The 21,170-nt window shown below is 42.5% G+C and overlaps 1 protein-coding gene across 1 annotated transcript; it reads right to left on the reverse strand.

Moving 5' to 3' along the window:
* Positions 1–284: 284 nt before the first annotated feature.
* OLFM4 (olfactomedin 4) lies at positions 285–20,403 on the reverse strand. The gene is made up of 5 exons (XM_037800563.1): positions 20,196–20,403; positions 15,424–15,576; positions 9,700–9,912; positions 8,546–8,702; positions 285–2,032 (listed from the first exon to the last, which is right to left on the reverse strand). Exons 1-5 carry the CDS (start codon positions 20,358–20,360, stop codon positions 1,230–1,232), a joined length of 1,491 nt encoding a protein of 496 aa, XP_037656491.1. The 5' UTR covers positions 20,361–20,403; the 3' UTR covers positions 285–1,229.
* Between the last annotated feature and the right edge of the window lie 767 nt (positions 20,404–21,170).

Here is a 21,170-nt window from a genome sequence, read left to right on the forward strand (position 1 = left end):
ACATAGCATTTAAGGAACCATACTATAGACCAGGACACACGAACATCAGTGGCACATAGAGACAGATGGAAAAGCCACCCAAAAGCACAGAAGCCCAAACACCTGCAAGGTTTTCAACTATAGGACTGACATTCTCAATGGCTTTGTACATCTCTTCCTGGGGGCAAAAAAAGAAAAGGTACATTTTGCATTTTCTTATAACTTCCAGGCTTAAAGGAAGAAAACAATCACACCTTTAAAAAATTCCCATGAAATAACTGGTATGACTTAATACAAGTCTCCCATCCATTCCAACAGCTTTATTATATAATCAGATATGATGCCATTTTATCACTGCCATTTGGTTTTCTTTGAGTCATGTAAATAAAAGTTCTTGATGAGACAAAAGAAGATTAGTTTTGTTTATCTCATATCTGCTCCACTGAAAACTCATTAACTGGGGGAAAAGCAGGGAATAAGGAGGTGATGGAGGGAATAGTTTGGTAAGTCTGGTTCTAATCTTCCATGCTGACTTTGTAATGAAGTTATGAGGTAGGAGGGTTCTACTGACTCTTATTAGATGGACAATGGAGAAAAGAAAGATCAAGTGCCTCACCTGCAGATCCATCTGGGACTGATTTGCAGTGTAAAATTTAATGTATAAAAGGGCTTTTCTCCAGAAAAATCAGAGCATCTTACAGGTATGCTATAAGCACACCAAAGTTACATATCTGCTATGTACAAAATGTGGTTCCAGGCGCTAGTGAGAAAAACAAAGCTGAATATCTGGTCACTTAAGGAGCTTCCGATACTAATCTGCCTAATTAAGCCCAAGGTTCCTTTCAGCCGTGGAAGAATTAGTAGGGCTACAGGGAAGAGACCCATCACTGAGCCCTCTCTCTTGAACAAACACAATCCCAAAAAGCCTTACTAAGCTCTCTTCAATTCCTTAATTTCCAGATGTCACTTCACTGTAGGCTCTATTTGATCCATAATGCCTCTACATCTCTGACAATCCCACCCTGTAAGGGCCTTATTTCAGTTGGAAAAATGCATCTCAGCACATATCTGACTTCCAAGAGAACTCATCAACCCTGGGCAAATATCCTAAAACTCTAGCATGGTGAAACCATGCTCCCAAATATGACTACTAAACAAACACACTTCTGGGTCCCCCTGCCAATAACTAAGTTCAGTGGAGAAGATCATTTGTCAACAAGCGACCTCTCTCACCCTGACACCTCAATAGTTTACTGGGGTTTCTGCAGGAAGGTAAGATCGTAATACAGAAGGTAGCCATCATTATAGACAAAAAGTTTCTGTTCGAAAGGGTGATAGTTAATGCTCTGCACTCGTTCCTGCATCTTAGACATTGTAATGCTTAGGCTGCCCTCTTTCCCTGTGTTGGTGTCAAAGTAGTAAAAAATCTCTTCTTTTCTGGTGTTTAGTGTGCGGGTAGCATACAGAACCCCACATACCATGAAGGAATTAGAAACAGATGGCTTATACTGCCTGGTCTGCCAAGTGTCTATCACCTCAAGTGTAGTGTCATTGAGTTTACTGATCACCATGTTGCCTGTACTGGCTTCAGTTGCATAAACCACCCACAGCCCATTCTCATCCACAGCAAAGTCTATGTCTTGCCATTCAACGTTAGCATAGGAAAAACGGTTATTATAGGCAGCATCCGGGAGAGCGCGACTCACGGTCACCGTGTTGGTAGTCAAGTTAACTTTAGCGATGTTCTGGGAGTTGTAGAAGTTGATATACATGTTGTTTTTGTACACTGCCGTGCCACTGCCTTGGCCGTAGTATACCTGATACTCTCGGTAATTGGTGTACAGCTGCAAATCATCCAGCGTATTGTAGAGTCTGTAATATTGCAAGTATCTCCCGTCTGTGTTCAAAGGCGCCACCCAATACAGTACCTCATCTGGATTCTCGGGAGAATAACCCCGACCCCAGGCACCATACTTATACGCAAACCCTTTCCAGTTGAGCTGGACCACAAACGGCTTGCTGATGTTGACCACACCACCGTGGCTGCAGTTGCCTATAGAAAAGAAAAGACGACAGACATTTTCAAAGAAAATGAATGACAACAGTCACACACTTTAAGGCTCTAAGAGCCAAAGGGATATCCATAAATAGTTTTCCTGTCAAGTTTCAATGACAACGTGGTCCCAACAAAAAAGAGCCAAGACTGCCTCTTGGTTTCAGCCTCCATGCAAACCCACTGTGGGTTCTAAAGAGAACTATCTGCTGTTTTCATGCCTGGACTTCCAATCTGGAAAATGGGGATAACAAGCTGCCAAGAATCATATTCAAAAGGTTTGAGGGCTCAGAAAGAGGAAAGAGAGACTTGCTGAATTTTATATTTTTTTCTATCGGAAAGCATTTTACAAATATTTGATCTTATTTCATTTTTTGTTTTAGAGAAATCAATAAAGAGCATACCAGAATCCTACCCTATTACATAAAGCCAGGAGGTACTATCCCAGGGCCAGCCCCAAGGGGAAATTGAGATGAAGGAGAATTTTCTGGGGCAAGTCTCCAACTCCCAGCCCACCCCCCACCCCCACCCCACCTCCCCCACCCCGGCCCTTCCCTGGGACTCTAAGTCCTAATTCATCAATCTTGCTCCAAGTACTCTCACAAGAGGAAGGCTTAAATGTAGTACTTTGAGGATGTGAATGCCTTCCAGGTCCCAAAAAAATGGTCCTACAGTGGTGGGATTTCAGCCTTAGAGCAATATTGCCTTCTCTATGCCCAGCGCATGGGTCCATTGCTTAGTTCACTACTGCAGTGATAAGGTGGGTCTTGCTGTTGGTAATCCATATTCCACTATGCCATAGAATGACAGGCAAGTATTTCATCTTTCCCAGTCTATCATCTCATTGACACTGGTCCATTGAATCTGCCTCCTCTGTAACACTTGGACAAATGACTCAGGCTGGGCAAATGGACTTCTCTCAAAATGCCTGCCAACCGAAATCATTTATGAGTACACAACATAAAATACATTCCTCCTCCAGTATTTTATAACTACCCAAAGTGTGGAATACACATTTTCTTGGATCTAGTAAACATCCTCACAAAAAAAAAAAAAAAAAAAGAAAAGAAAAGGAAAGGAAAAAAACTGATATGATAGCTTATTGGATAACAAGAAAATCCAACTTCAGTACCTTTGAGGTCAATTTTCTCTCTTCTGTCTGCTTGGAGCAGAACAGGTGAGGGAAGGAAGGAGCAGAACCAGAATCGATGGATCTGGCTCTACGTTGGAGGGAATCAGGGAACCATGGAGAGCTCAAGAGGTGAGCTGGAGTCAAAAGCAAAGCCTGAGACTAGCATTGTCAGGAGTAAGGGAAAGCGAAGCTTTTGTCTCTGAGTGTCTGTCTCTGATCACCACGGAAACATCCAGTCTTCTCCCTCCTAAATGCCCCCTCTCTCTGCCCTTTCCCCCTCAAAGACTGCTCAGAAGTGAAGACACTACTAGAAATCCTGCTTTTATTTTTTCAGGTCTATTGAGGGTTTGGTCCCAGAATTCAATATGTGCTCCTTAAATGCTCTCATAATCTGGCAGTTGGTGGAAAAAGCCAGCCAACCATACCACAGGTAGGGAAATGAAACCACTCTGTACCTAATCTCAAATAATTTTGCATATCATTAAACAGAACACGGTCACAGGCTTATTTTAATAATGCATGCACCATTTCATAAATTAAAAAAAAAAGCAACGTGTGTTCAGCCGAGAGACTGCTCTCCACTAAAGAAATAATAAATGAAATTATAAATTATTATTTCTGCTCCTAAAAGTGATCTCTCAGATGAATGCTTGTTTGCTTTTGTTTATGAAACAATGCATGAATTATTAAAATAAAGTTAGCAGTGTGCTCAGTTTAATGATAACAAAAAACATTTTGCGTTTGCATATGCTACAAACTGGGTTTTCTGGTTAAAATATCTTCCCGAGAATTTATTTATTCAACTTGCATTTCACTTGAGGAAATGAAAGAAAGTAACTCTTTTTCTTTCAGGCTGGAAGACTTAGGAGTTGTTTGTTTAATTGAACCTTGCCTTCCTGGATAGGAAAATCTCAAATCAATAGCAGCTAAATATTTAATGAAAATTTAGGATACATATAACTTATTCATACATTATCATGGGATTATAGGTAATAAGCTATTCTGTCACCAGATGTGGAAATCCTTGGCTATGAAGGAATCAAAGAAAACTCCTCTTTAAAAATTACCAGTAGTACTACTAAAAAAAATAATAATACCTCCTCATTTCACAAGTTGACCAGGAAATTAAAATTGTACCTTGTATAAATATTAAAATTGAATGAAATTTAAACCTCTTTTCCTCATCTCCCAATCACACCTAAACACTTTCTGGTCCTTTTTGTTATTTCCCCTTTATCCTATATCCTCTTTGGGATATTTTTAGGGTCCTGGCTATGTTCAAAAGGAGGTAGGAACAGGGAAGAAAATGCAGCATTGTTGCCAAGGCTACAGATGTGGCCACAGCAGTGACAGTCCAATGAAAAGGCCACGGCAGCTTCCCCAGCTCTTGGCAGAAAGCCCTCTTGGAAACGATACTGAAACCGACAGCCAGCCCGGTGCCCACTGCTTGGCTAGCACAGCCAGGGCCCCCATCCCTCCCACCCCATCTCACGCCTTATCTAGCACCTCTTCTCAGTCCCTTCCTTCAAGTCACATCTCAGAGACAGTACATTCCCTTCCTTAGCCATTTCCCATCCCAACTTTTCCCTGACACTTGGACGGTGTCCCATGGCCCAGCCATGATCCAAGGACTGGGAAAGACCAATGAATCATTTTGCATTTTCTGGTGGAAGAGATCCCAGCATAGAACCATCAGGAGCAAAAGTACCCTTTTAGCTGCTTCACAAGCAAGGAAGCAAAGATAATTTGGTGCTAACAAGGTTGGTGTGTTGTTGGAAATTTCTTGTCACTCCAGGAATCACATATGCATCCCTTAATTAGAGCATGTATGGAAGACTGCCTGGTACGATGAAAATATTACCAGCAGTGAGGTCAGACAGATTCCAATTCAAATCCTGGCTCCTTTATTTACTAGCTGTGTGTCCTTGAGCAAGTTACTTAACCTCTCTGAGCCTCAGTTTCCTCATGCTAAAAAAAAAAATAATAACTATGTGCAGTGCTCCTATGAAGAATAGAGAGAAGGCATATAAACAAAACCCCATAAACAGTCACTATCATCATTACAGTCACACCATGTTACAACTGGAGGTTTATATGACTATCTCCCCTGCTGGAAGTTTCTCAAAGTTTCTTTACCCACCCTGGTAACTCCAATACCCAGAACAGGGCCAGTCACACTGTGGTACCACGTTATGTTTATGGAATAAAGGAATGAAAGACTAAATGAATCTCCTAAATCCAGCTTACCCTTATTTATAAACACCAGTCCTCCACCCTGTCAGGTATCTGAATTTTTCACACAGCCTGGTGTTCACTCCACAGAGCATAATGCAAGGAACCCTCTACACCAGTGTACATTCGATTGCCCCAGTATTCTGAAAATATCCTGGCAAGCCAGAATCATGGGACTTTAAAATAGGCTAACTTGGCTTTTTAAAAATATGGTGAGTAGCATTAAAAAAGGAAAGCCAAAAATCATGTATCTAAAGAGGAAACTTAATCTTGAATATGCCAATATACACTCTCACCCGGGTAGGTCACTGAAATTTATTTAAGCCAAGAGGAGAATACTATTGACTTGTGAGAATTAGATCATTTAAATGATCATAACCATAAAATGGCTGAGAAGAAATTGAATCTGAATTATTAGATATATGGACTCAACACTCTTTCTCTCTAGACTTGAGATTTGAGTGCCTTTTATCCCCCATCCAGTCACCAACCATTTCCTGAGCACTTACTGTGTGCCAATGCAGAGGTTTAGAATCCCCAAGCAAAATGGTCATCGCCCCTTGAGCATTCCAATCACATTTTGCCTATACACAGTCATTCAGATTCAGGGGTAAAACAGAGAGAGTTTTTTAAAGGAAAAAAGCTAACGAGTAGAAGGCTAATTATTTTCAATTAGAAAGTTCTATGAAATGAAGCAGAAAAAGATGTCACCTGGAGCAAAAACAAAATAGAAAACACATTTTGTGGGGCCCTAAATACATGTCTGGGTCCTACATTCAAGCTGACTACAGGGTGAGCAAACTGCAGCTGCAAGGGAGGGGCTGAGAGAGCACAGAATTACTTTATAGCTGAGACTTGCATATAGTCTTTTTTTGTTCTGTGCAACTCTGCAGTGAGAAAAAAAGCAGACAGGCCAGATTTTAAGCCCCATAATAGTGAGTAACTTTAATTAAAGTCTCCACAGGCTCACAACTTTCTGGTGCCTGGGGATTTTCCAGTTCTGCATTACCAACCAATCCAAACAGAAAGGGAACAAGTGAAAGAAATTGATTTAAAAACATGACAAAAAGTCGGTTTAATATAAACATCATAAATATAATATGAACAAAGCTGGAGTGGGGCCAAGTGGCTTGGCGGGGATTCAAGTACACCCAAGGTTGTGGGAAAGTGGAAAGAAATCTGGGTCCAATTTGCTTAAACAACACAGCTGGGCTGGGATGGCTCACAAAAGTCTCAGGGTGAGGACCTAGGGGAAAGTTCAAAAGAAAAGGAAACTCTAATAGAAATGACCCAGTTGAGCCACTGGTTGTATACTTTGGATGGATTGTGTGGTTTGTGAATATCTCTCAATGAAATTGCATTTAAAAATGAAAAAAAAAAAAAATTTACCCAGTAGATTCACTTGTTTTTCTCCCTAGACACCAAGTGGGGAATTTTCCCCTTGGGATGCTGATGCCTGATGCTTTAAGTCCTGAGAAAGCCAAGAAGGATCTTGCATCTCAGACCCTGCTGGGTCACCAGCTACCTGCATGACCGTGGAAAGGCAGTGCCCCTGCCCTCCAAGTCCCCTCCCCTGTGACCTGATGGGGCTGAGCTAGACGGTCCTGCAAGCTCCTTCCTGGGTGCATAGAAATCCATGCCAGAAAAACCTATTCCATGGGGAAGATTTGCTGTGGTAAGGAAAGAAACACTTGCTCGGGTATTATCTGGGGTTGTCGTTGTTTTGGCTTGCCTTTGTCACTGCTCTGAACCCTCCGTAGCACAGTGGAACCAACTCTTATTTCCAACTCACATTTACACTCTTGCTCCCAGCCCAAATTTAGCCTTAGTTTATTACAGAGGAGAGAACACGGCCTCTATAAGTCATAAGGTGGCAGATTCTCAGCAGCAGAGGGAAGGGAAAGAGCCCCCTGAACAACACCAAGAGGCTTATAATTTAATTAAATGGCAGCATCTAATTAAAGCCTCAAAGAAACCAGCTACATTGACAAGGATCCAGAAACCCACGGTCCAAAAGGAAACAGGTTGTGAGCAATAGGGATTAATAAAAATAACCAGGGCAGTGCAATGGGATGGAAAGACACAGCCCCGTGCAGGCTGAGGTGCAGAGAGAGCTTCCTGGTGACAGGATGATGTCTCAGAAGTACAGAGCAGAAGGCTATGGCAAAAGGCTGCCAAGAACCACTTGGAAAGCTGTCCTTCCACGTGCAGGGAGCTAGCGCCGCTTTTTTTTACTGCAAGCTTGTCACGTCACTAGTCATCATTAATAATAATAATAATTGCCAATGCATAAGTGCCAGCCATAGAGTTTGGAGCTTTCCCAGCCTTTGTCTTGTGATTCCTCACAAGAACCCTGCAAGGCAGACGCTCTTATCCTCCCATTTTACAGACGAGGAGATTAAGAACCCTGCCCATGATCATTTAGCTGGGGAGCTCAGGTCTTTGAGATTCCAAAATCATGCTCTTGACCCCTACATACGCCACCTCCATTCAGGGGTGTATTTACAGAGCGCCCCGCTTTGTGCTGTACTTAACCCGAGGTGATTCATCAGAGAGCAGAGACACGGTCCCCAATTCCAGGGCAAGAGGGACAGCCAGACACCCCCACAAGTGACCTGATTTAGGGGGCCATCCCTTTAAACCTCAGTGAACCCCAGGACACAGACCATAGCTGTTGTTCAATATGCATTTAAGGAAAGAGTAAAGGAAAAAATAAAGAGGCAGGGAAGGGAGGATGGGAGGCAAAGTGAGACAGAAGGAAGGAGGATTCAAGGAATAAACCCAGTTCATCAGACAAATGAGCTCTTCAGCCCTTACAACCCACAGGAGAGCAGATCTCACACAAATATTCCACTGGTAGCTCCCGTATCACCATAGAGATGCACTTCCTGTGATTAGTTGCAAAGGGAATATGTGTAATTTGAGGATTTTGTTTTAAATCAACTCTTTGTTTGCTCTTTTCCTCTGTGGGCCCCAGAATGTGATCATACCTGGAACTACCTGCTAAGTGAGCAGATTTTAAAACATCTAAGAGTAAACTCAGAACTGCAAAACTCCCACCCTTCCTTCGCCCCGGCAATCCCAAATCCCTTCCCCCACCCCACACCTTACAGGGCCTGGCTCAAGGGGCAAAAATACAGCATGCTCACCTGGAGCAGGGGGCAGAATCGCTGGAGGATTTTCACTTTTAGAAGCCTCACATTCCTTTAGTCTATTCTTCAGCGCCAGGATTTCTCGTCGAATAGACAGGACATTGTTTTTGTCTAGTGTCTCAAGCTTCTCTACCAGGAGAGTCATATTCCTTATCTAAGGAAATAAAAATTCGGAGCAACTTTATATTACTGCACAATTTCTTTCATAAACATTCCGGGGCTGAATTTGTCATTTAGTGAAACATCTCCGGAGAATACAACAGAGATGGTTCCAAATGGTTTCATTTGGAAGAATACGTTTTATGGCTTAGCGTGAACGCCTGTCAGATCTCAGGCAGATGTGTATGACAAGAAGAAAATGGCGAAGATTGTAACAGCTTTAATAACAGAGCACAGGCCCGTTGCAAGCAACCACAAATGTCCATTAACGTTCATTTCTAATAACCTTCCCCAGTAAACTCGTGTTACTCATGTTATATTTTAATTAAGTTTCTAATGAATGTTGAGAGCCAGAGAAAACTTAAATTCTAAGCTATGTAACAAGAATTCTCAATTACAGCCAATGTCATGACTGTGCTAGTAAATTCTCATTCGTGTAAATTCCTCATCCATAATGTTCAAGCAACGGTCTTTATCCATAGGTTGTAAATGGCTTCACCAAAACATGCTTGCCAAAAAAAAACCCTTTAAATAGGGTTGCAAGATTTTGGAGAATGATTCCAAGAGGGATAGAGGATTAAATGATTATTCAAAAGTTTAAATAGACTTGCCAAGTCCACAATCAGGTAAATTGGGGAGTCCTAATCCCATGAGGGTAAAGCCAGTGCAGAGAAGGTACCTGATCATGGCTTGACCATGGATGGTTATGCAGATATGTCACCTCTTTTCTAGAGATTTTGAAAGGCCATTTGCTTCTGGGGCAGGATTCTATTAGACAATGCTCGCTTTCAGTCAATATGTTCTCAATATGTTTAATATCTTTTGCAGTCAGGCACCCATCCAAAGCAGAACACGGGATATGCCATGTGGTCATGATTGAAAACAGAATTAGAAATTGGAAAAGAGAGATTCACATTTCAGTCCCAGCACTCGCTCACAGTCACTGAAGAGAATTTACTGTCAGCATACTGAGAAGTAAGTTCACTGCTTACCTCTACTTCCAGCCGGTCAACAACTTCTGAGCTCCCAACAAAACCCTTCTTCAGCTGTATGATTAGTTTCTCCATCTCCTTCACTTCTATCTTGATCAGCTCAAAGTCTAGTTTAGAGTAGTAAATGGAATTCTTTTCCATGATCTCTACTCGGGCAGTGAGGTTGTAGAATCTCTTTTCATATACTTCGATTAGTTGGACATATTCCCTCACCTGTAGGGGAATCAAAAAGCCCATGTCAATTCCCAAACTAAATCCTTGCTTGGGGTCTCAAGGACTGATTCCTGCCAGTGATTTTAATTGTAAAGAAATGGATCAAAAATATATTTAACTAGATTTTTTTTATCTATGTAAATGAGAATTAAAAAGAACTTACTACTACAATTGGGGACTGGAGAGGAGAGTTTGCACTTTCCTACTTTGAAAATAATTTTGCTACTTATTTCATCGTTCATGAGTGCATTTTGAAACCAGCAATGTCTGAGAACTTTAGCTCCCCAAACTAAGCTGGCTTGAGTCAGAGTTTCTTGCCCATCTCCCTCCTCTCCCACAAACACGCTCTAAATCAGGGCTTCTCAATCTGGGCACTACTGACATTTGGGGATAGATGATTCTTTCTTTGGGGGGCTGCCCTCTGCCTTGTAGACTGCTAGTGGCATCCTTGACCTCTAGATGCCAGTAGCACACCTGCCCGCCCCTTGCAAGTTGTGACAACTAAAAATGTCTCCAGGCATTGCTAAATACCCCTGGGGTGGGAGGAAAAGTAGAACCACTGCTCCAAATCTGTGTATTTTCTAGAAGAGGGAGAGATGCATTAAGTAAAATCCCTTCTTTGACACAACACACCATGAGCTGTGACATCATCTTTTACAAAGTCGCATAAAGACCCACCTTTAAACACAATGTATAAGTGTACGTATAGCTGTAAAGTGCACATTTCATTAAGTGCGCCTGCATTTATGCCAAGAACTGATTATTGCAATCAGACCTTTAAATTACACATTTGTTGCATATATTTGAATGTCTGATCATTACATTAAAATATTTCCAAAAATTCCTTTAGTAGCTCAGGGTATAACTGGAATCTCCAAAGGGATATTTCAATAAACACAGTGATTCTTTCTGTATCTAATCTTGAAAAGAAATACTGTGGCTTTTTTTTAAGGGCCTGCTTATTAAAAGTTACTGGTTTTACAACCTTATTAAATATCGGAGCATAAGTGACACTTTTTCCCAAACTGCACTAATGTCAAGTAGCTGATGCCCAGTGCCTGGATGAATTTGGAGCCAGATACTGGCATCTAACCCATCTAATGCCAAGGCAACCCTAACTTCTGTCATTTCGGCCCTTCCACTTTACCCCACTGTGCAAATTAGAGCCGACTGAGAAGCCACAGATCTAAAGGGTAAGGACTTCAGGCAAAGCAGATTTTAATGAAAACTGAAAATGCAGCTCTTGGCACCTGCAAGTGTACCTTCTGGGGTAGCTGATGCTCACTGCCATCAGATGTGCCATCACTCTGAGGCTGATAAGGCTGGTGACATTTTGGTGGGAAGATAGGCGATAGATAGATAGATAGATAGATAGATAGATAGATAGATAAATAGATAATTGGTAGGTATAAAACCTAGCACATCCTCCTCAGATGTACAAATACAGTTTTAAGAGGCCCTGGTTTCAATTTCTACAAAACTCAGGCACAAAACCTTGCCTATAGCTAAAAAAAAAAGTGCCAGTGCTTTGCAGAAATGGAAGTTTGAGAAATTAATAATGCTTGTCGGCATTTGGTCTTGCCAACTCTTGAAACAAATGAAACCCCCTCAGCTCTCCTGGAACATTTTGGTGGCAAATCGCAGCTGTTGTTCTACAAAAATAAGTGATTCAAACGTCATCTCTGCTAAATAAAATGTGGCTCTCCCACATTCTCACAGGCAACCAAGGCATAAGCTGTAATTTGCTGCCTATGGGAATGTGCAGTGTGCCTGCCCTATATCAGCCACGAAGTGAAGGGCATCTAAAGATCTGTTTGGGGAGAAAGACTTGAGGTTCTTCCCAGCTGACGTTTAAAGGAAAGCTCAGTGAAATTCTAGAAGACAGATTCAACCATGGAATTGTGGAAAGGCAGGAGAGAATCTGAGAGTGGCAAGAAAGACTTCACAGTATGAACTTTAATTTTAACTGATTACTAGTATATAAAGTTTCACCAGAATGAATCTGAGCATTGAGACAGAGTGGACAATTTTGAGAAGGTGCCAACTCTCCCTGGGTTGTACAGTCTCAGCCGAGGGAGCCAAACTTGCCCAGGGAGGTGAAGCAAGAATATGGGTCTAACCCTGAGAAGACACAACCTGGTGACAACATCTTCACCTGGAAGTGCCTCCTCACTACAAGTTTGAGCATTAGAAGACACATCTAGAAATCTCTTGCCTTCAAACCACCTGCCTAAATTCCAGCACTTCCCTTTTATTTTGTTTGTGATGCACTTGCCATGCCATTGATGGCTTCTGAGAATCAAAGTTTGCTTGGTGGTTTCTTGTTTTTGCTGCTCCTTACAATAAATGTGGTCTCTGAATAAATAAGAGTATAGCCTAACCGGTGATGGAGCTAAAGAACCAGTCTGGTTCGTGTTTCTGCCAATCGTTCGTGTTTCTGGCCCGTGATCCCAACCATGGCCAGTTACTTGAAATAATTAAATATACTTTGCAACCTACTGCTATTTTTGATCTATCTTTAAAAATAAATGGGAAGTTATGCTTAATGGGTACAGAGTTTCTGTTCAAGATATTGAACAAAGTTTGGGTAATGGATGACGGTGATGGTAGCACATTACAGATGTAATTAATCCCACTGAATTGTATACTTGAAAGTGGTTAAACAGGGAAATTTTATGGCATATAAATGTTACTATAATAAAAATAAATAAATAAATAAATAAATAAACAAAGGCAACGAGGTTACCTGAGCCTTTGGGAAGTGACCATCAAGGAAAATGAAAATACTGGGGAAGCAACGTGCATGCATGGTGAAAGCACACAGCACTTTGGAGCTAGACTACCTGGGCACCCAGTAGGCAAACTGCTTAATTTCTTTAAGCCTTCGTTTCCTTCTGTAAACTGGGATTCATGGTACCGAACTTGCAAGATTATTGTAAAGACCAGAGAGAAAGAAAATTAAGCATCTAGCATAATGGATGCCCTCCAATTGCAGCAATTAATAGAGAACCCGTGATCTCCGTGTTTTTCCATCTGACCTTTTCATTAATCATATTTCACTGCACATAACAGTTGCTCAGTCAGTGTTGTTTGTTTATGGGCTGCCTTAATGTCTCCTGCGCTGTCTCAACTTTCTCATGCATGAGGATCTATTAGCAAATGTGTCCTATTAAATACGTTGCCCCAAAGACGATAAGCCTCTGGGGAAAGAGAACATCCCGGGCTGTCTTTTGGGTCATACCCTTCCTAAGTACAGCTGGGAGAGGACATATCATATACAACAGAAAAGCATAAAATGCTTTCAGCTTCCTGAGCAAGGCAGCACCCTGTCTTCTCTTGTACTGACAGAGAGTGAATCAATGTAAGGCAGTCAAAATCCTCTTCTACCTGCCTGCCCAAGATGGCATTCCCCCTGGGGCCTCTAGAGAAAGGGTGATTTCCAAGGCAACCTGGGGACAGCTATAATAACTCATCTGGAAATTCCAAAACCCTCAGCTGACAAATAACTTTGATTTGAAGGCATTACTGATATACTGCCTCTCTGTGTGGGACTGTACTGGACGATGCTAACAGCAGGGCTGAGAGAAGAGAATGCGGATGATTCTGAAGACTCGACTTCTTGATCTGGCTTAACCATCAGGAGAAATGTGACCTTGGATGGGTCCCCTTACCTCAGTTACTTCAGAAAAACCTGTTTTTCCATCCCTAAAAGGGGAAAGGGAGCACCTAGCCCATCTACCTTAATGGGCTGCTTGAGAATAGAATTTGGAACATTTGGAAAACAACAAATCTTACTAGTAATATTGTTTTTATCAACTGTCACTCCTAATCTATTTTGCAAATACCAGCTGGAAGTCAGTTCCTTCCTTGGGTCTCAAGCTCAGATTTTTCCAGACCAGCTACTGACACTTTGAAAACTAAAAGTTTTCCCACCTACGGTAAACTGTTTTTTTTTTCCTGTCAATTATTACCAAAGCAGATGCCACCTTCCCCCCTCACAGGATTGAAACAATGTTTCACAGACCTGCCAAGCTACAGGCTCTCCGGAAGCAGCAAGGGGTTTCAAACTGCCCTTCACACTCCCGCCAGCAAGGAAGACATGCAAATCAGTAGCTTCCGCTATTTCAAAGCAAATCACTCTAACTGAAAAGATCTTTACCTAGGATTTTTCTCCACTTGTTATGTTTTTATGCATAACTTCTTATCTGTGCTTGATTATGCTGGAATAAGGCTATGAATATTAATGGATGGAATTTATAATTTAGTGCTGTGCCTTTTCTTCTGATTAATTCAAGGACATTTTATTTCTTAAGAAGCTTTGGTCCTAGAGTAGTCAAACACATTTTCCTGCACCCTCACTTACACTTAGAATATTTACCTACCAATTCATGTCGAAAGCAGGGTCTCAGCCTCACAATAATTTTTTTTGTCTTAGAGCGAAACTCTGGTGGATGTTGAGGTGTCTAAGCTTAAGTTTGTCAGGAGCACATATTTCGAATCTTAAAGTAAAGGCGGTGCTCCTTGTAAATTAATGCAGTTGAATTAAATAATGCATAATATGATTATAGCCTTGCCTGGACTGCACCTGGGCAGAAAATGAGAGCTTTTCTAACTGATTTTTAACTCAGCTGAGAAGGTGGAAGGAGTCAAAACTGGAAGGCTGAGTCGCATTTCTCCGGCACACCATCAGTTAGCTTCCTGTGGCTGGAGGAAAGTGATAATCGGAGGGTTTCAGGCAGGGCTTTCACCAGGAATGAGCACCCAATAAAGGCAAGTCTTGATTCAACTTCCCAGGGCAGCCTTCGGGTTTGCTCTAATGCCGGACACCACTAATGTAAAGCTCCTGATGACACAATCAAGGAAAAGAGAGAGAGAAGCAAGAGAGCAAATCAGAAAGAGCAAAAAAAGAGAGAGAGAAAGAGAAAGGAAAACAAGGAGGCAGAGGAGGAGGGAAAGAGGAAGATGTTTGGGGAAGGGTGGAAGAAGAGGAGAAGGGGCCATTCAAAAGTAAGAGAAGACCAAAAAGAGTCAAAAAGGAAAAGAATTAAGAAGGAAAGGGAAAAAATGATTAGGAGCCAGGAAAAAGATTGAGGCCAGGGGAGAATTAAGAAACTAAAAGAAAGAGGAATTAAGACAACTAGGAAGGAAAGGTAAAAAAGAGGAAGAGAGAATAGAATTTAAAGAGGCTAGGGGAGAGGAAAGAAAAAAATAGCAAAACTGGAGGAAAGACCAAGGAGAAGACAAAAAGGATGAAGAAACAACACAGCAGGCAGAGTCTGAGGTTTCTTTTGAATCACACGAGTTGTGGGATATTGAAGTAAGTATCATCCGTGGTACTCAATCACATTTTCTTCCCCTTCTCATTTTCCCTACTATACAGAACTCCAAACACAATGCCTGGGATACAAGCAAAGAATGGCTGCTTATAAAGTCTTAAAAAAAGAAAGTGTCTTGCTTGTTTCATAGTTTGTTTTTATAAAGACATTGAAGAGAAAAGAAGAAAATGCTTACTTTAGAGAGCTCTGTCTCGAACGTCTGGGTGAGAATGTGAGCTGTGAATTCCAACTGTTCCACTCTCACCACGGGGAAGGTAGTGTCCGGCAGGGCCACATTGCACTGGCAGGTCCCACGGTCATCCATGGAGCCGGTGAAATTGGAAAAGGGCTGCAAATAAAAATAAGTTCGACATCAGTAATAATCTGGAAAATGTTCATTTTGGCAGTCAGCATGACAAAAAATTGGCTTGTCAAAAGAATGCTTAGAAGCAAGCAAACAGAGTTCAATAGATAAATGAATAGAATCACGGAAACAGGCAAAAACCCATGTTTTCACAGGTGGTGACTCTGCCTTGCATTTAGTTGCAGGCACACCTGTTGGACTAGGCAACTGTGTCAGCAGCCTTTACCTAAAGGAAAATTCTCTGTTTTTGAGGAGTCTTAAAGGAAACTATTACTGCCTCTGTGTAAGCAAAGGAAAATAAAGAGGCAACGAGAGTCCCAACTTTGAATTCCCACTCTCTCACCTAGTAGAATGAAAGTTTGCTGAAGCCTCAGCATCTTTGTCTGCAAAACAGAGATAACCTACTCCATAGGCTTGTCCTGAGGATTGCAGGAGTAATGGGAGCCAAGTTCCTAGCACATGGTAGGTGCACAGTAAATGTTACTTTCCCTCTCCTTCTACTTACTCGTTTCTCTCCCTCACCTTTACCCCAACCCCAACCTAATTCCTCCCAATGGAAATGGGGCAAATGTTACAACAAATGCAAATCCATATCCTTACTTCACCTGGGAGATTGTATCATTAACAGCCTTCAAAATGGAAAGGGAAGCAACAAACCAGCCAGTGTTTAGAACCGCAACAATGCGTGCGCCTGAAAATTTTGTGCAAAAATTGTAAATAAAAGATTTGCAGCTTGCCACATGCAGAAAAGTCATTTTAAAATATATGACTTTTTTTTAAGATACACAGGCTCACACTTCAATGCCACTGCATATTTTAAAATGACAGGTTTGAATGATGCTGTTTTTTTTTCTCTTGTGCCCTTTGAACTTCCTCAAGGGGATCCCGCCACAATTAACATTTTTTTTTTTATTACTACTACTGACTTCCAGAGTAACTCTTGGCAGCCCACTGGCTCTGCCTTTCATCAGCCTGAAGGGTCTCTTTGTGAGACTACTAAGGAGAGAGCAGTGGCTTTCAGAGTTTGAAGTGACTCCAGCCATACATCTCCAATTTCAGGAGGTCAGCTGGCTGCAAACGAGATTGAACGTTCCGTGCATTTCATGTCTACCAGCCTCCATGCTGTCAGAATGAGCTGGAACGTCATGCTTCTATAATTAAGACCTATTCCATGTGGGACCTCTGGACAAGTTCAAGTCTTCGGCAACCAGGTTGCTTTTTAATTTAATCTAAGCTTCTTTAAGATGAGCAGAAAGAAATACATGTATCTCTCCAAATTCTCTATTCCAGGTATATTCTTGACATTTGTCTTGATTTGCTTTTCCAATCACACCTCCACACCTGCAAGAACTGAGAAGCAAGGAAGTGGGACAAGTAGGCTTATGCTGAACACCAGGGATGGGGGAGGTTCCAGGCCAAGGAGGACCGGGAAAGGGTCTTTGCCAGCAATGAATAAACACTGGACAAGATACACTGGGAGCTGTCAGAGAGGTTGGTTTCCCAGGGAACCAGCTTCATCCTTCCCTCTGAAGGGTGCCAAGACTTTTACAGGAAGGACCGACATATTGTGGACTTTTGAAGAAATAGCATATTATAATAACTGTCTAGCAAAAAAAAAAAAATTCTTCTATTGCATTTTGACAAGGGGAGGTTAATTAGCTGCACAAGACAGGGTTGGACCATTCTTAGAATTCTCTGAAAACCTCTGTCAACTCAAAAACCAGAGGATATCATCAAGCAGACCCCAGACAAGCAACTAGGAACCACTAGCTAGCAACTTTCCATCCTGAAGTTCACCTGAAAGACAGGCAAATAATTACGAGCCCTGCTGACAGCCATTCCACCCGACTTCTATTGCACTTCTCTGTCTCGATGCCATGGACTCCCCAGCTTCCATCCTGCTTATCATCAGCCCAGCGTGCTCAGCTGACATCAAAATGGTCCATAAGTTTGATCAGTGTCTCCCATTAGAGATATTTCTGCTCCTCGCACTCAAAGACAATGAAGCTAATGGTGATGGCTCTCTCTCTGCAGTGAATGCTTAAATGTGAGTGCAACAAGGGAATGGGAGACAAAAACAAGGGCTTCTCCCCCTGGCCTTTGGAAGAGTGTGAGATCCACCCTTGTGGAGGAAAAACAGGGCCCCTGTAGACCCAAAACACCCCCACGCTGCTAGGCCTTCCCTCACTCATCTTTCACTGATGTGTACCACGTAGCAGGCTCTGCCTTTAGGGAGATGCAGAAAACCCAGTGCACCAGGGAATCTGGCCCAATGTCATTAAGAGAGCCCTAATTTTTTTTCAGCAAGCCCCTTAGCCTGATGACAAAAACACGTGACTCGAAATCCAACCTATGCCAGTTGCCATGTGGGGCAAAGCACTTAGCCTTTTCTTCTTCTGTGAAAGGAGGACACTAAGGGTAGTCTCTTCTCCCCAGGGTGCCATCTGATGCATGTGGAATGCTCTGAGCAACAAGGTGCAACTCACATTTGAGATTTAAGGTTGCAATTGGCTCTAATTAGCAGCCAAGCCAAAGTGCCTGCAAAGATTTGAGATATCAAATAATGGCACTCAACATTTTCAGAGTACAGAAAATGATATGTTTGGAACTTGCACAATGATACTTATAAAAGGTTTTTCCACTACTTTGCAAAGGGCTCATCAAGCTGACAGCCAGCCCCAGAAAATTAGGCTTATACTGGAAGCGACACCTAGTCCGTTATCACAAAGGAGGTGGAGTTGTAATACTGACTCACCAGAGGCATGGAAGTAAACTAGGAAGGAAATTAGAACCTCTAATCACAATTTAACTACCATTTCTTATCTACTTTTAAATACTATCTCCTTACCAGCCAATAAGTGGTTTTGGATTTCTCTATTTCTTGACCTATATTTTATTTTTTATTATTTTAGCTGAGGTCCTACTCAAATGCTGGTTTCTGATTGCTGGTGAAGGTTAAGCTTCTTCCTAATAAATTACTCTTATTAATCTCCACTTTAAAAAAAAAAAAAAAACACTAAGCAATTCTAATCATCCCCAGAAATCACGTAACATGAAGTACAATGATGCATCTGATTTCTTGCTACAAAGAATCTTTGTGTATATTTATGGTATCCAAATTTTTATCCTTTTAAAAATAAGCAATTTCTATCTATAGCTCCTGGAACTATAAAGAGATGGTGACAAGCATTGGCAGACTAAGTTTGAGCTCTATAACCTGCTGGCTTAGTGACTTTAAGCCAAAGACTTCACTTCTCTAAGCCTCAATTTCCACAACTCCAAAACGGGACCATTAATTTTACCTACCACTTAAGATAATAACTATTATCTACTCTCCTGGCATTTGTTAGGCACTCCATAGATGTGGTTACTGTTATTTTTACATGGACCTAACCAAATTATTTTTTAATCAGCACCTAATTTTCATTGTCTCTATAGTCCTGATGATGGACATGAAAAAAAAAAGGAAAAAAAAAGTCTTTTATAACCACTTTACCCCATCTGCCTTTCCACTCAAACATTATCAGGTAAGCAGCTACCTGGCCTGTAAGTAAAGGGCACAGAAGCACAGAGGAAGGAGTTTGGGGGCAATTAAGAGCTTTGGGGTAGCTAATGAGCAAGGACTCATGTTCCTGCTTCAAGTCCATTAGTCAGAAAATGTGGCGGGACCTTGCAGAGTAGGTTTCTGCAGAAAGGCCCAGAGCTGATGTAGTCAGAGGCAAAGACCAGGTAAGTAACTGCTTCTTGCCCTGTTAACCTCTTGCCCCCTCCATGCCTATTCCCATTACCTTAGAGGACACCCAAAGAGGGACTACCCCTAACAAGTCCCTGGGTTGCTATACCTTCTATTTGTATAGCCTAGCTGGACCAGTCCCTTTATAGAGCATTTTGTTTGTTTGTTTCCTTTGTTTGTTACTGTTGTTTTGAGCTGGAAATGGCCTTAAAGATTTTCTTTAAGGAAGATTCAGAAGAGTCAACACTTGGGAAAAGTTCACATGTAATAGACCAATAACTCCTCCCTCTTCTGCTATCACCCATCTCCGTGGACAGATTGGGCACAGAGAAGCTGCCAGGGCTCCAACTGGAGCATCTGCTCTCCCTCTCTGGAGGGCTTTGGGTTACCATCCACAGGGTCCCTGCTGAGCAGCAAATCAATTAATTCGACAGACCTTCCCGGATCTACTACTGGAAGGACCCTGCCTAACAGTTCTTGCCCCGGATTGCATATTAGAATCACCTCGGGAGAGCTTTTTAGAAGTATCTGATGTTTTTTAATCTGTGGGGGATGGAGGCCTGGCATTTGTACTTTTGCAAGCCTCCCAACCTATTCTAATGGGCAGCCAAGTTTGGGAACCTCTTTAAAGCACAGATTCTTTCCTAGAAGCCCCCAGGTGGATAGCCCAGAATTGTCTTTCTTCCTAACAATTTATTTATTTCACCCGGGTTTTCATTCATTCCCATGTCACCTACAACAGTTATCAATAGAAATCATAAATCTTTAGAGTGCCCAGATATGGCCATCCGTGAAATTACATTCATGGCCCCAAAAGGCGAGAGGAAGGGAATGCACATAGCCCCTTCAGTCTCTCCCCAGAAAGTCTCACCTGGGAGCCAGAGTGGGAGTCAGAGCTGGAGAGGGAGCCGGAGCCAGAGCCCAGGAAGAAGCTGGAGTCAGAGCTGGGTGTCATGAGCTCCAAATCCCCCAAATTTCCTGCAGCCGGGCTGAGGAGCAACAGAAGGGCCATCAGGCAGGAGAGACAGGGCCTCATCTTGACCCTTTGTCTGGAGCTGCTGGCTTCTGCACAAAGCCCAGAAGCTTCTTTATAGCGCCCAGTGGGGATTTCCCTAAGGCCCGTTTATGAGGAAAGAGGAAGCGACCAAGGAGCACGTGACCAAGCCGGTAGGGTCAGAGCCCCCAGGAACCTGAGTCACATCCACACCCTGCTGCTTGGCCCCACTCCGGGTTCTGTCCTTAGCTCTGGAGAGCTCCTGCCAAATATTAACTGCAAGGTGCTTTTCCAAGCCCCAAAATCTGGTTTCCCACCTGGTACTTCCTTGAAAGAGACAGAATCAAAGGAGGCTTTGTGAATAAGACGGAGAGCCCTGGTTGGCTCTGCTCTCTCCCCGGCCAGGTCTGCTTCTAGAAAAAGTTCTCTCAACAATCCCACTCTCAACAAAACCCAACGTTTTGCTGCCCTGGAAATCCAGACAGGACCCTGGGTTCCCACTGTCAGCTTCATCTAGGGGTGAGAAAGAACCTGAACAAGTAACTGCTCTCCAGATGACCCAGTGCCAGCTCTCCTGAGCCCAGGGGCTGCTCCGAATCAGTCAAGGAGGCCCACGCCGAGCAGTTTCTCTCCCTAGAAGACCCTGCGTGACCTCTGTTGCCCCAGACTGTCTTGCGAGCTGGCCAGGTGTCCAAAAGCTCAAGGCTTATGCTACATGGAACTGAAAATAGGGATGCCTTCTCCTGCCCAGCCCTCCTGACGCTTGGTTTCAGGCTCCATTTGCACCTCTCCAACAGTTCACACCCCTTTGCAGCCTCTGCCCACCTCCCTGGAGAATAATGATACTGGCCT

Source organism: Choloepus didactylus, chromosome 12 (assembly GCF_015220235.1).
Source record: "Choloepus didactylus isolate mChoDid1 chromosome 12, mChoDid1.pri, whole genome shotgun sequence".
Classification (NCBI taxonomy): Eukaryota; Metazoa; Chordata; class Mammalia; order Pilosa; family Megalonychidae; genus Choloepus; species Choloepus didactylus.